Below are 14,482 nucleotides of genomic sequence, written 5' to 3' on the forward strand. Positions count from 1 at the left end.
TTCTTCCAGTCCTTTGTAAGGCGCGATAAACTCTTTGTCGTGCTTGCTGTGAGTGAAGACGTGATTTGAAGTCCTTTAAGAAACTGTTGTAAGTAATGTCATGGTAATTTTTTGAGTCAGAAGAGGATCTGGCTTAACGTAATTTAATCTACTCCTTTCCTATTCCAGTTCACAGTTATTATAATTTATTTTCTTTTCTTTTTTTTTTTCCCCATTCCTTTATTGGATCTCAGTCATCTCATAAGTTAAAAATCAACTGAGTAAATATTTTGGCTACACCCGGTATACCACTAAGCCTGCCAGATACTACACTTTAATGCACAAACTCTCTCCTGGCATATATTTTTGTTTCCTCGCTTTATTTTTGACATCCTACTTCTGAATTACCATAGCAGTCAATCAGACTTTGGTCTCCTCTATGTTGTTTCAGAACCAGAGCAGCCTTTGAGGTGAAGTTGCAGAAGAGCCCCCGCACCACAGACTTCCGTGTTCCTCAGTCCATATGCACCATGTTCAATGTCATGGTGGACGCCAAGGCCCAATCCGCCAAACTATGTGCCATGGAGCTCAGTCAAGAGGTAGACAACACAAACACAAATGTATCTTTCTGTTCTTACTCAAATCCTTCCACACTTCCCATATTTTCTTTCTCTTTAGCTTTCATTGCAAACATACACTTTCTCTGCCAGAATTTCCAGTAAAACTACCTCATAATGTGCTGATCTGCATCTTAGTTTAAAGGGATAGTTCACTCAAAAATGAAAATTATCCCAGGATTTACTCACCTTCAAGCCATCCTAGGTGTATCTTCTTTCAGACGAACACAATCAGAGATATATGTAAAAAATATTCTCTCTTCCAAGCTTTATACTGGTAGTGAATGGGGGGTATGATTTTGAAGCCCAAAAAATGCATCCATACATTATAAAAAATAATCCATATGGCACAAGAGGGCTAATAAAGGCCTTCTGAAGCAAAGCAATGGGTTTTTGTAAGAAAAATATCCATATTTAAAACTTAATAAACTAAAATAACTAGCTTCCGGCAGACGGGCGTACACATACTGCACAAGTCGACTTGTGCCAAAAGACCCCTGGCGCGATGTATGATACAGGATGTAGGAGTAGCATAAAATTAGACACCTCTCACAGTTCAAACAAATAAGACTGGGCAACAAACTCAAGCTCCTCTTCTCTTATATCCTCTGACATTTCTCTTTAAAATTTCTCGTTTCAGACTAATTTGTGACTGGTGTTTTGTTTTGCTCTATCCTCTGCTCTTTTGCATTTGTCATTACACCATACGTTGGGTCAGGGGTTATGCTTCCGCTGCAAATCGAGACGTACGGCCATCTGCTGGAAGCTAGTTATTATAGTTAACAGGTTTTAGATATGGATATTTTTCTTACAAAAACTCATCGTTTCATTTCAGAAGGCCTTTATTAACCCACTGGAGCCGGCCTATGGATTATTTTTAGGATGGATGGATGCATTTTTTCTTCAAAATCTCAAGCTCCCTTCACTACCATTATAAAGCTTGGAAGAGCCAGGATATTTTTAAATACATCTCAGACTGTGTTCGTCTGAAAGAAGATACAGCTAGGATGGCTTGAGGATGAGTAAATCGTAATATAATTTTCATTTTTGGGTGAGCTAACCCTTTATCAGTTTATATAGTTAAATCCATTATTCTGTAGTCTTTTTTAAATGCATGAATTCATCATATACACCAGCCTATGATATATACAGTAGGTATATATGAATTGAACGTTGTTTTTTAAAATGTATATACACATATTCTCTATGATTGCAAGTATACCATTTAATGCTACAGATCTGAATGATTCACTAGCATGGCAATTTTCCATTGTTTCTGAATTTTAATTTAGTTTGACTGTGCTGGAATGAGATGTTTTCTTTTTCTCTCTGTTGCTTTCTAATTGTCACTGTCACCTTGTCTGCTGTATCTTTCTTTTCATCCCTTTTCTCAATCTTGTGAAAGTTTGTTAGAGAATGGGTAAGTGTGGCTAACAATTCAATTGAATTCTCACCTTTATGTCCCTGAGGTATAATTAACAATCCTAGCAGTTTCCCCCAGTCCTCTGACACTTAAATTGTTTTGATTATATTACCATATGTGATAGCTGCTTCTGAATATACATGTGCTAGAAGTGAGACATCTCATATCCGTAGCATCTTGAGACAGGTAATGATCTGAACTGAATTAATTACCCTGACGTCCTTTATATGAGGTAATTGGAGACAAAGGGATTGAGTTTGCACAGATTATCCCAGGTGAAAACCACCAAACAGCTCAAAGAAATCATGTTGCAATTCATACTCATAATGTTTTTCTTTTCCAGAGACAATACCACTCGCAAATTGACAATCTCATCGAGGAGACGGTGAAAGAAATGATTACTTTACTCGTGGCAAAGGTAGCATTTCAGGAAAATAATATTCCTCATTTGTGTGACTTTTATAAATCATCAATCATTTTATAAATCATGCTATTTTATAAATCATTATTAAATCTTTTGTAATTCACAACACAAATTATGCTGTCTGATCAATTAGGATAATTTCACATTTTGAAGGGCAATATTTTTAAATTTTTTAATAATGTGTTTTTTTTTTGTTTTGTTTTTCTATGTTTTACAGTTTGTTGTAATCCTAGAGAGTGTTCTGGCGAAGTTGTCACGTTACGATGAGGGCACACTTTTTTCCTCCTTCCTGTCATTTACAGTAAGAACAAATTGTGTTTTTCTAATTAAAAATCTTGTACTATTGTCACAAGATACTTTGGGCCAGATTTACTAACAGCTTCCATCAGCGCAAACCCTCTTTTGACGTTAAAAAACTACAGTCAGGATTTACTAAAGACATGCAGTGAAAAATTAGCACTGAAAAGGCGTGGGCTGAGTTATTTTTGCAGCTGACCTTATTGCATTTGTAGGAGTTTCCCTTTCAGACGCAAAATGTATGTGAGGAGAATATTTAAATAAACCATGCAAGGTGATTTACTAAGGTTTGCGCTAGTCAATTTACTGGTATTTGCAGCATTATTTATGGCCCAAAAAAAAGCATGTCTTAAACCAGACGCTAATTTGAGCTGGTAGATTGCGTTGGTCATTATCTAAATCATCCAGCTGCGTCTGTGTTCTTTTATTTGCGCGTCGTCAGTAGATCACGCACTGAACGTTCCACTTTTTCGGAATTGCGCTCTTACGCTAATTTGCGCTGTTTAGCAAATCTGGCCCTTTGACTCCAAAATACATTATTTCAACAAAAAATGTTTTCTTAATTGTTTAACACTTTACAATAAGGTCTTATTTATTAACATTAGTTAATGCATTTACTGACATAAACTAAAAATGAACAATAAATTTAAAAAAAAAAAAAGCGTTCATTACCGTTTGCTAATGTTAGTTAATAAAAATGTTCATGTTCATGTTAGTTCAAGGTGCATTGACTAATGTTAACACAACATTTGATCTTAGAAATGTATTAGTAAATGTTGAGATTAATAAAAGCTGTAGAAGTATTGTTCATTGTTAGTTCATGTTAACTAATGTAGTTAACAAATGAAACCTTATTGTAAAGTGTTACTGTTTAAACTTACATTAGAATTGGTAAAATAAACAGCTTTGTTAAAATGATATTTCTAGAAAATGTTGTCTTTCACATCTCAATATTGTATGGGCAAAATATTCATATTTAAGTGATTAATTTATTTTGATTATTAAATCTCTTTTATTTGTAGGTAAAAGCTGCTTCAAAATATGTGGATGTACCTGTAAGTCACAACTGGATTTTTCTATTATTCATTGGTTGATTAATCAAACAGTTCATTGTTTATAATTTAACTTAATATTTATGTTGTTCATCAATTAGTTTATACATCTTTTTCCTTCTTGTAGACATAAAAACTCAGCATATTAGTTTAGATAATTCATTAATAGTGTGTTACAGTTTGTTTTCAAAAGCCCTGTAATAGCTTTAAGATACGGCTAGTAATTGCCATAGCCTGCTGTGCAGATGGCCATCTCTTAGCCCCAAATGGCCATTCATATGTATGTGGGAGAGAGTCGTCTCTGTGAAGCTCTACCCTCTACAGCAGACAGTGTGATGTGTGTGTTGTGCAACAAAAGCGCATTGTGAGGATGCCGCTGGGTCCAACTCGTTGCACTCAGCATCACATCACTGAGTTTCCTTCAACTGCCAACACATTTGGTCACAACGCGAGGCTTTTTAAATTAAAACCCTGTCAATGAATGCCGGAAGCGTCCTCTCGCTCTCTTTATCGTTCTCCTGATGATCTGAGGGTCAGAGAATCTTATGTTTCCATGGTAATTGTTTGCTTAATACACAAAATAAAATTATGTCTGACAAACTTGCTCATTTGCACCCTCTGAAAGGACCCATAGATGTGTGAAGTAAGTTCAATTTACAGCGTCTGACAATTACCAATTCTGATGACCTTCATATGCCCGCTGGCAAAGGAAGTGTTTAATTCTCCGCTGAGGCCAAGCAGGGGGGCAAAACACCCCAGATGATTTACTCTGGGTTGATTTTTCACTTGCTATTTTGTTGAATAGAATCGTACTTAATCAGATTGTTGCATTGTTCTCCTGCCGTTCTGTTCAGACTTCAGACTCTGACAATGACAGCTCATTTTACACACCTCAGATTTTGACTCTTAGACATCTAGGAAAATGAGAAAGAAAACACTTTTCACCTGACAAACAGATGTAAGTAAGTAAGTTGTTAATATGACAATAGCTTGCTACTTTACAATGCAAAAAGCTTAAAAATGACCATGAGCTTTCTGATTAGCATGACAGTACAGGTTTAAAAACATTTAAGGTGGTCACATTATTGAATTTTCGCTAAAAATTTTGGGGGCAAAAAGGTCCATTGTCGAGAGTAGTGATGTATGAAGCACAGCTTACATAAGAATCACTTTCTGTTGGTTAACGCAAATTCACATGACCAACTTGATCCTGATGCAAAATATTTACCCTTCAAGCTAAATTCCAGATTACATAGATTCCTATTGAGATTACTGGATTTTGACAATGAAAATTCACTAAATTTTCTCTGTTATGAAACCTGCCTACAATTAGTCTCAGCCTCAGACGTCACACCCACAGACCGTTGGCTAAACATCCAATGCATATGGCACACAAAATTGGAAACACTTCAGGAGTTTTCGAAGTCGACATCTGATTGGTTGAATTCTACAGGATTTACGGGAGATGTGTCAAAGACTTTGTACACAGAAAGACGGTTCACTCCTACTACTTATGAATGGGATGAAGTGCAACGTGCAAAATGGCGGAATAAGTCGAGCCTTCGAAAGAATTAGCCGATCAGCGATTGGTAAATTTATTGTGTCACTGCAGCTGTCATTAGAAACTCCGGTTCCTATAGAAACAGTGTTCTGAGATGCATGCTTAGGACTGCGCATGCACATTAGCTTGTTCCAGCCTGAAAAATGCCATTTTTTGTCATGATTCGAGCGTTTAAAAAAAAAAAAATTTATGAGACAGTTGTTGTCAGATTTCATTGGTGATTTCAAATATGAAATTTAATTGTAAGCTTGGCAAGCAGTTTTGGAGAATTTGATGTTTCCCCTTTCAAAGAGATAGGAGCTGCACTTTCATGGGCGTGTGTGTCACATTCTTTAATGGTCCGTTAAAGCTGTTGTGATGCCAAACCCCCTCATGGAAGAAGAAAGCCGTCATGTTTACAACTGTGACAATGAGCGCTTATTAGGTTAAACTAAACGCTGGTCTGTCAAAAGTATATGAAGTTCATGGTACATGGTATAGAGTATATGAAGTTCATGGTATAGACTCGTTCAAGAGTTTTACACTGCGGTTCGTTATTGTAGGGACATCGACTTTTATATTTCCATTCCCCTAAACATGGCGCTGAACAAATCAAACTGTCATTAGTTGCTTTTCATGTCAGTCAGACGCCTCTTGGGCGGTCCTTGACCAATTAAAGCTGCCATTGACTTCATGGAAAAGCCAATCCCAGAAAGCCTAGTGACACACTAATTATAGGGGTGTAACAATATATTATGTCACAATATATCGCAGTACTAAAATTAAACAATATCGTATCATTACATTGGTATTAATACCAAATTTAGCATTTTAATCAACAGTACATTTTTTTTTTATCCTTTTACCATATGTCTTGGAGTATCGCAATAATACCGTATTGTGAGTTCAGTATCGAATCGTGAAATGAAAGTATCGTTACACCCCTAGTTAATTATAAAAACTTCAATAGTCAATACTAAAAAAAAAAATTGAATAAATACTGTAATAGTGTAATTAAAAAAGGTATTATTTTTGTGAGTTTAGTGTCTTTGTGTGGTGCTGCCTATGTAGACTGTTCCAAATCTGTCACTTATGAGGTTTCATGATGGTTAGGATAGGCAGCTCACTAGAGTTTGTAACAGAGCTGTTGTATACTAATATTTAAATTACGTCAAGCACTAATACATCTTTCTCTCTTTCTGTCTCTCTTTCCGTCATCTGCAGAAACCTGGGATGGATGTTGCTGACAGCTATGTGACATTCGTTCGCCACTCTCAGGATGTCTTGCGGGACAAGGTCAATGAGGAGATGTATATAGAAAGGTTATTTGATGTAAGTACTGGCTGTCTTCTCCTTCTGTGAAGGGGGAGGCCCTTCAAAATGTGACATAACAGCCAGCTAGGAGGGATAAGTCACATTTTGAGACCTGCTTCTCTCTCTTTCTCAGTTAATTTCTTTTACTCTTTTACTCTCTGACTCTAACTTTCTCTCTTGCACTGCTTCTCTGGCTTAACCTTTCCTCACTGGTTTGCGGTGGTGTGTGTGTTCCTGCGTGTTCTGGCTGTAATATTCCCTTCGCTCTGCTCGTTATTCCTAGTGCAAACTTCTGGAGGAGGATTATCTTAAGATGTGTTCTCACACAAAAGGGACATGCAGATGTGAGATTAAGCAGTTCAAGCTACCTACAACACACATGCAAACAAAGATAGAAACTGAGGATCCACAGATGATTGTACAGAGGTATAAATATATTACAGGACTTTGATTAAAGGTTCTGCTCATTTAGAATAGCTTGTGGTTCGATTAAGAAAACAGTAGAATAGAACTATACGGAAGTCCTAAGAAGCCATGCTTATTTTGTAATGATCACAGTTTCCCTGTAATCTTGGTAGAACTTATTTTTTCTTGAGATCTCGACTTTCTTGCAACGATTTTAGCATACTCTTCTGTTCAAAAGTTTGGGGTCTGTAAGTTGTTACAAAAATACTTTTATTCAGTAAGGATGCATAAATTGATAAAAGTGGCGGTTAAGACTATTATAATGTTACAAAAGATTTCGATTTCAAATAAATGCTTTTTTGTCTATTCCTCAAACAGTCCTGAAAAAAAATGTATCTTGGTTTCCACAAAAATATTAAGCAGCACAACTGTTTTCAACATTGATAATAATAATAAATGTTTCTGGAGCACCAAATCAACATATTAGAATAATTTTTGAAGGATCATGTGACACTGAGGACTGGAGTCATCTGAAGACTGGCCATCACAGGAATAAATTACATTTTAAAATATATTAAAATAGAAAACAGTTCATTTAAATTGAAATAATGTCACAATATTATTGTTTTTACTGTATTTTTGATCAAATAAATGCAGCCTTGATAACCAAAAGAGACATATTTAAAATATATTCAAAAACATACATACCCCGCACTTTTGAATGGTATAGTGTAATTGTTTCGAAATTTCTACGTAATGTTGAGATGTTTTCTCGATATCTTGTATTAAAGATTATTTTCTCATTTTCTTGATGATTTGGAGAAAACAAAAGCGTTTTCTAAGTGAAATATATTACTGTATCATGGATGAACGTATTAGTTTCTACTGTGATCATGCTAAAATATCTCTGTCCGTCAGTGATAGACACTCCCAAATCCGTGTCTGACTCTTTTTTGTAGTGGACATTCATATAGTGATACTGTGGTCTGTTTGAATTCTGTACGGATATAGTACTGTTTGTGTTTCAGTGATTGAAACTAACCAAAGAAATGGTTAGCAACACATCTTTTTCATGATCTTATGTCAAGATCATGAAAAAGTGAGAAAAAAATAATGCATGTCCTCTTAGGGCTTCCATAGAAACTGTACAAATTGGATATAATAAAACAATCAGAGTGTGAAGGATATTGTTTTGTTCATTTTAGCTGATAGTTGGGGCAGGGGGTGTTACAAAGGCAACTGCCCTATTTCCGGAGTAAATCTCCCGCTAAGGAGATCCAAATAGAGAGAAGCCCTCCAAACCTTGGGCTTATTGTGATAAAGGCTTAAAGAAAAGGAAAGAATGAGGGAAAACACTGAGGGCAAGAAAGAGGAGTTGAATAAGAGGGAGGGCACACAATGGAGAACACGGTCTTAAGGGATGGCCAGGGCCATCATGTTGGTTATAATCCTTTTGTGCTGTCTGTAGACCAGTTTGTTAAGTGTGTGTTGTTGGAAAGGTGTGTTTGCATTGTGTGGCTAAAGACTTGTTTATATTCAGAAAGAAAGCCAGAGTGGGAGCGCCGATCTGGGATCGGTTTTCTTGTCCATGTGCTCAACGTTGCTCCTCAAGACAACCTGATCTGAAAACAGCACTCCCACTCTGAAACACTTTGTGAATATATGGCTCCTCATGTCATATGTAAGCAATTCAAGTAAGAATCCTGATCGTGGTTCATTGTTGACTTTCATTTCACGGTGAAAGCTGACCCGGGATCAGTAATCTTACTATGAGATGCTTTAAACATGTGAGCTCTGGTTTGTGAGTTTTCTGAGTGTCCTACAAAAAGGCTGCTTGAATCTGCTGCTCTATGCCATCTTGTACTGGTTTTACCTCGATTTTGCAATGCCTAACTATCTTTCTCCCCTCCTGGAGGGTGTCTGAAAAGATTCTGTGTTCTTTTCTTTCTTCGTTCGCTTGGAATGAGATGGTGTCGCTTATTTTTCAGCCGCATTGTGCATTTGCTTTCACTTCCTCGAATGCAAACAAGAAAAAAACCCATCTGCCCTGTTTTTCCTACCCTCTCATTCCATTTCTCCATTTTGCTTTCTCGTTTTTCCACCTCCTTTCTTGCTCTCTCTCTCTGCGCCTAAACCGAAATGAAACTTATCCTTCCTGTCAAGTTGTTTTTGTCACATTATGCCAAGTGGCGTTATTCAGAGTCAAATAATCTTCCTTTGTACATCTACTAGCATGGCCCGTGTCCTCAGAGACTCAGCTCCTACATGCACTTACACACATCCATCCACACAATCAGCCAACCAGCCCGCCCTCCCCAACCTCCCGCCCCACCACCGTCAACCCCAGATGGGCACGCATGGCACACATCTCCCCTCTCTACCCGCTGAAGTGGTCGGGCCTCCGTAGGCAGTTGAAAAAGACAACATGTGTGCATGCATACACACATGCACGCTCACTCCGTCTCGCACACACGCTAACACGCACACGCTGGTCCTCACTGTTATGCTAAACAGTCATTGAAATAGCTCCGCTCTTTATCAGGGGCTCCAGGCAACCTGCTCAAATGTTTTCTTCTTACTTTGTCATTTCACTTGTTAAAGATGTCATAACATCCTCCACAATGAGCCATAACACCACGTGCTGTTGTTTTAAACCCGCTACACGCACCCTATTTAAAAATCGGCAATCGGTTCATTATAAAAATTACATGGAGGAGATTATAGTATCGGCATCACTAATTAAATGGGTTTAAAAGAACAGCAGCCCCCCTTTTTCACATTTTTTTTTTTTCAATTGTATCCATTTTTGCTGATTTGAAAAAGCACAGGTACTGTAACACTTTACAATAATGTCTCATTTGTTAACATTAGTTTAATGCATTACCTAACATGAACTAACAATGAGCAATCTATTTTTACAGCATTTATGTAAACAGATACAACTTTCAATCTTAAAAATGTATTAGTAAATGTTGAGATTAACATTAACTAAGATTAATAAATGCTGTAGAAGTATTGTTCATTGTTATTTCATGTTAACTAATGTAGTTAACCCTCATGTCGTTCCAAACCCGTAAGAACTTTGTTCATCTTCGGAACACAAATTAAGATATTTTTGATGAAATCCAAGATGTTTTTTATCCTCAATAGAAAGCAACGAAACTGCCATCATTCAAGGTCCAGAAAAGTAGTAAAAACATTGTTAAAATAGTAAACGTGACTGCAGTGGTTCAACCTTAATGTTATAAAGTGACGAGAATACTTTTTGTGCACAAAAACAAAACAAAAATAACGACTTTATTCAAGAAATTCATCTCTCCTGTCATTCTCCTACACTATTTTCATTGCAGAGCTTCCAGGTTCTACGTCAGAACGCTAACTCAGTATTGGCTGACGCCTGTTTACATGAGCAGCATGTAATGAGCTGGCATTCAGATGTAAACATAAAAGCGCTGAACTGCGTTCACTGCGTCAACTTACGAGTCTGACAGGGTAGAGAAGAAATTGTTGAATACAGTCGTTATTTTTGTTTTGTTTTTGTGCATAAAAAGTATTCTCGACATTAAGGTTTAACCAGCCCGATCTCACAGCAATTTGTACACATTTTACGAGGTGGCTAATTCATATGAATTCAAACGAATGACCTAAATTCCTATCCGAGGAATTATTACGAGGTCGTACGGATTAGTCACCTCGTAAAATACGTACAAATTGGTTGTGAGATAGCGTTGGTTGAACCACTGTAGTTAGTTGACTATTTTAGCGATGTTTTCAATACCTTTCTGAACCTTGAATGACGGTAATTACGTTGTTTTCTATGGGGGATAAAAAAACCTTGGATTTCATCAAAAATATCTTAATTTGTGTTCTGAAGATGAACGAGGTTCTTACGGGTGTGGAACGACATGCAGGTGAGTAATTAATGACAGGAATTGAATTTTTGGGTGAACTAACCTTTTAAGGTTCTTGTTAAATGCCTGTTTTGCTGAATCAAAATGAATCATATTGGTGTTGATTTTGGTTCATCTTTGCAGGTTTAGTCAGACTAGCTGATTTAGTTATTGTACAATGAAAATGCCATATACTTTTGTTTGGATTGCTTTCCAATCACCACAAAGGCCTTTTTCTTTATCGTTCATGCTGTATTGTGGTTTCTCATTTTTTGTGTGTGTGTCTGAATCAGCCAAAATGTGGCTTTCACTTGTTGTTTTGGCTCCAGTAGTCAGAATATTCCTGATGGCCTCCTCCCCTTTTACACTTTTTCATTTTTTGATTGTTTTAAGTAATCCGCTTTGAAATGATCTGTTAGGTGGGTGTAGTATAATTGCTTGGTGGTTCTTGGCTGGTTGTCATATTGAAGTATATGTGGCCCACGCTAAGCTTGGGTTAATTGGGGTCAAGGATGCTGATTTCTCACAGACAGAGATGGCACATTGGCCAGAGTAAGAAGATTATATTTGCTGTTTGACTAATTCAAAATATGGCTGCTTTCATAACGGCGTTTCATAATGCAGAAAAAGTGACCATATGGGAATAGGTATTAAAAATGAAAACAAAGAAAAATGGATGAAATTCAGTCAAATGATATGCATAAAAAGGATGGAGAGTAAAATAATACTAGTAATTATTAGGTATCATGAAGAGGCTTGTTGATAATTTTTTGTTATTATTATTGTTGTTATTTATTTGATATAAGAATGGATTAAATTTTAAAGCATTTCTCAGTTTGAAATTTTTAAGATAAATTGATATTAATTAAACTATTAATTAAATATTAATTAAAATACATCAGTGATTTAATATATCCTTAATTTGGAAGCATTTAAATTCATTTCAGTAGTCAAATTTACTTGCAAGTGGTTTGTTGCGACAATAATATTATAATATTCATAAGTTCTGAGAAGATGGTGATTTTTAGGAAGGTCATATTCCAGATACAAGCTTGCCAAATCGCTTGCCAGTGGACGGATGAAGTTTGTCAAGTTCAGCATAGAGGACCAGAGAGAGGGATAGAAAGGGAGAGGGGTGGGGGGAGAGAAAATTAATTTATTTTACTCTGCCAGCCTGCCAGTTCTTGAAAGAACAGCTGAGGAGAGCAGGATTAAGGCAGCTGTGCTTAACGTAAGGGCTCATCTGTCAGATTGGGGCGGAGCGCATAGATCATTGATTAAAAAAAGCCATCTCCAAATCCAGCGCTTCACTGATACTCTTCAGTGTGTGCATGCATATGCATGCGTGTCTGAGTGCCAGCAGAGAGACTCAGATACACAGCAGATTACACACGTCAATTATACACTTAATCTGCTTCTGGAGGAGATTGTGGCCTACCCTCATTGATTAATTTGAAGTATTCCCGTTGACCTTGGCAGTTATCAGATCGACAAGATTGCACTTTATGGTGACGGTTAATGCGGTTTAATCGTTCCACTGCTGGATACTGCGAGGAACAAGTAGGGTTACTCGGGATACTGGAAAGCCAGGCGGGTTTTGATTGAGCTGCTGCTTGTTGCATTTCGCAGACCTGCGATACCACTTCACTGTCTGGGACACTTAACCACTTTGCAGGTCCGGCTGACCCAAGTGAACAGTTTAATCAACTTTAGCTAGCGCGCAAACTTAATGCTGTGCATTCTATGGCCTAAGAAATACAGGAACAAAGTAGTCAAAATGAAGAAACTAGACAGTTTTAAAAAATGATAACTACTAATTTCTTTTTTTATTGTCTTTGAGCTTTTTTAAATTTAATTGCAATTTTCTGTTGTTGTTTTTTTTGTGTGTTTTATGTTTTTGCATTTGTCACAAAAACAAAAGCCAAAACATAAAACAATGTTGTGTTTTTTGTTTTGTTTTGTTTTGCTTTTTTTTTCTTTCTTTTGCTTTACTTTTTCATTTGTTTTGACGAACAAGCATGCAGAAAATTTTGGAATGTTATACACGTTTCCTTAGACAATTTTATTTTTATCCAGTTTCCCCCCTTCACTCCCTTTGTTTTGATTCTTGATTATGATATCCAGGACAACAACAATCAAAAATGTGTTTTTGTATTATGTATTTATGTATTTCATTCCAGCCTCCGATTGCATTTAGAAAATCATACGATATGGGAGGCGGATGCATGCTTTTTGTTTTTCTCCCCAGTTAATCCTTTTATTTTAGAGGTAAACCAATTGAAAAAGGAGCTTTAGATGAATAATCTGAACGCTAGTAGGTCAGTATGAAAAAAAAAGACTAAAAGGGACCCAACAGGTCCTTTCACAGATACTGTTCAAAACACATTAAAGGGGTTTGGCTCTTTTAAAATGCAGGGCAGATGTTAGCGGTTCAGGTTTCTGATAATTACGGAGGCCGAGGTGCTTTCTTTGTCGCTTACTGTGAACCGAGGCTAATTTAAATAAACCCGCAGCAACAACACTAACAGTTAGCGATTTTAGCAAAGTAAACGTACTGCAGCAGAAGTGTATTCGAGCGCCGTGGCTCTCGACTGGCTCTATTAGCCGTCTATTGGCTCTCTCTCCGTCTCTCGCTCTCCCCGTGACATATAAGTGAGGTATGGTGGCATTTGTTTGATTAACTTGTCTGACAAAAGTGACATCTGCTAGCGGGTTCATGTATACGAGAGGCTCAGCGCGGGTCCGCCTTTGTACATCTGTCAGCACAGAGGCAGGGGAAAAGGGTGAAAAGAAACAAATTGGTCCCAAAAAGCAGCCCATTCACCTTCTGCGCTCCCCCCTCCGCCCCCCTCCCACCCCTTAGCCATTCAGGTGCACCGCGGGGCTCTCAAGTGCTCGCTGGTTTATTCCATTTCGTTCCCCCCATTGAGGCCGAACCCCACAAGTGTTATGCTCCTCATTCCTGCTCGGCTCAATCCTCCCCTAAGCGTTCCTTTGTGAGCAGAATGGCTCACTTTGCCCTGGGACCAATCTCTCTCTCTCTCTCTCTCTCTCCCGTTCCTTTTTTTATCCCTCACCCCTTTTTCTTCATTGTGTGTTTACTCAATGACACGATCACAGGCTGTAATTCCCGCCGTTTAGTTCATCTCGACGAGCTCCTTCTTTCAGAGCAAGTTTTTCTAAAGAAGGGCCCTGTTTGGACACTGTTGTGCACAAGCGCCGGTTTCAATAGCAGAAATGCATTCTCTGCAATTATACTTTTTGATCGGCTGATTCCTTTTGCACCCGCCCCTAAAAATCGCTCAACACACCGTTCCGTTTGGTAGGGTATTCCTTCGTTCGCAAACAAAAAACGCATTAGAGACACTTAAAAGTGTAGCAGAGCTTGCACAGAAACAGTAAAGGCTTGTTCCACTTAAGGATCCGGTGAGGCGTGCAAATCCAGAGCAGGGTTCTCTTTGTATCCACAACACAATCGTGAGCAGTTTGAAGCCCTTTTGCTTGCTGAGCCTGAAACTTTATTTTCAATCCCACCATTCAG

The 14,482-nt window shown here is 37.6% G+C and overlaps 1 protein-coding gene across 19 annotated transcripts in view; it reads left to right on the plus strand.

The window, feature by feature from the left end:
* The window catches only part of cadpsa (Ca2+-dependent activator protein for secretion a), a 136,670-nt gene that overhangs the window by 113,161 nt on the left and 9,027 nt on the right, over positions 1-14,482 (plus strand). For 11 of the 19 annotated variants that reach the window (XM_051911566.1, XM_051911567.1, XM_051911572.1 and 8 more), the window contains 6 exons: positions 431-578; positions 2,002-2,016; positions 2,363-2,437; positions 2,661-2,744; positions 3,763-3,795; positions 6,557-6,664. In XM_051911566.1, coding sequence (XP_051767526.1) covers positions 431-578; positions 2,002-2,016; positions 2,363-2,437; positions 2,661-2,744; positions 3,763-3,795; positions 6,557-6,664 — 463 coding nt within the window. The remainder of the gene's footprint in view (positions 1-430; positions 579-2,001; positions 2,017-2,362; positions 2,438-2,660; positions 2,745-3,762; positions 3,796-6,556; positions 6,665-14,482) is intronic. The other 8 variants (XM_051911568.1, XM_051911569.1, XM_051911573.1 and 5 more) reach the window with 1 other exon arrangement.

Source organism: Ctenopharyngodon idella, chromosome 11, assembly GCF_019924925.1.
Source record: "Ctenopharyngodon idella isolate HZGC_01 chromosome 11, HZGC01, whole genome shotgun sequence".
In the NCBI taxonomy this organism is placed as follows: domain Eukaryota; kingdom Metazoa; phylum Chordata; class Actinopteri; order Cypriniformes; family Xenocyprididae; genus Ctenopharyngodon; species Ctenopharyngodon idella.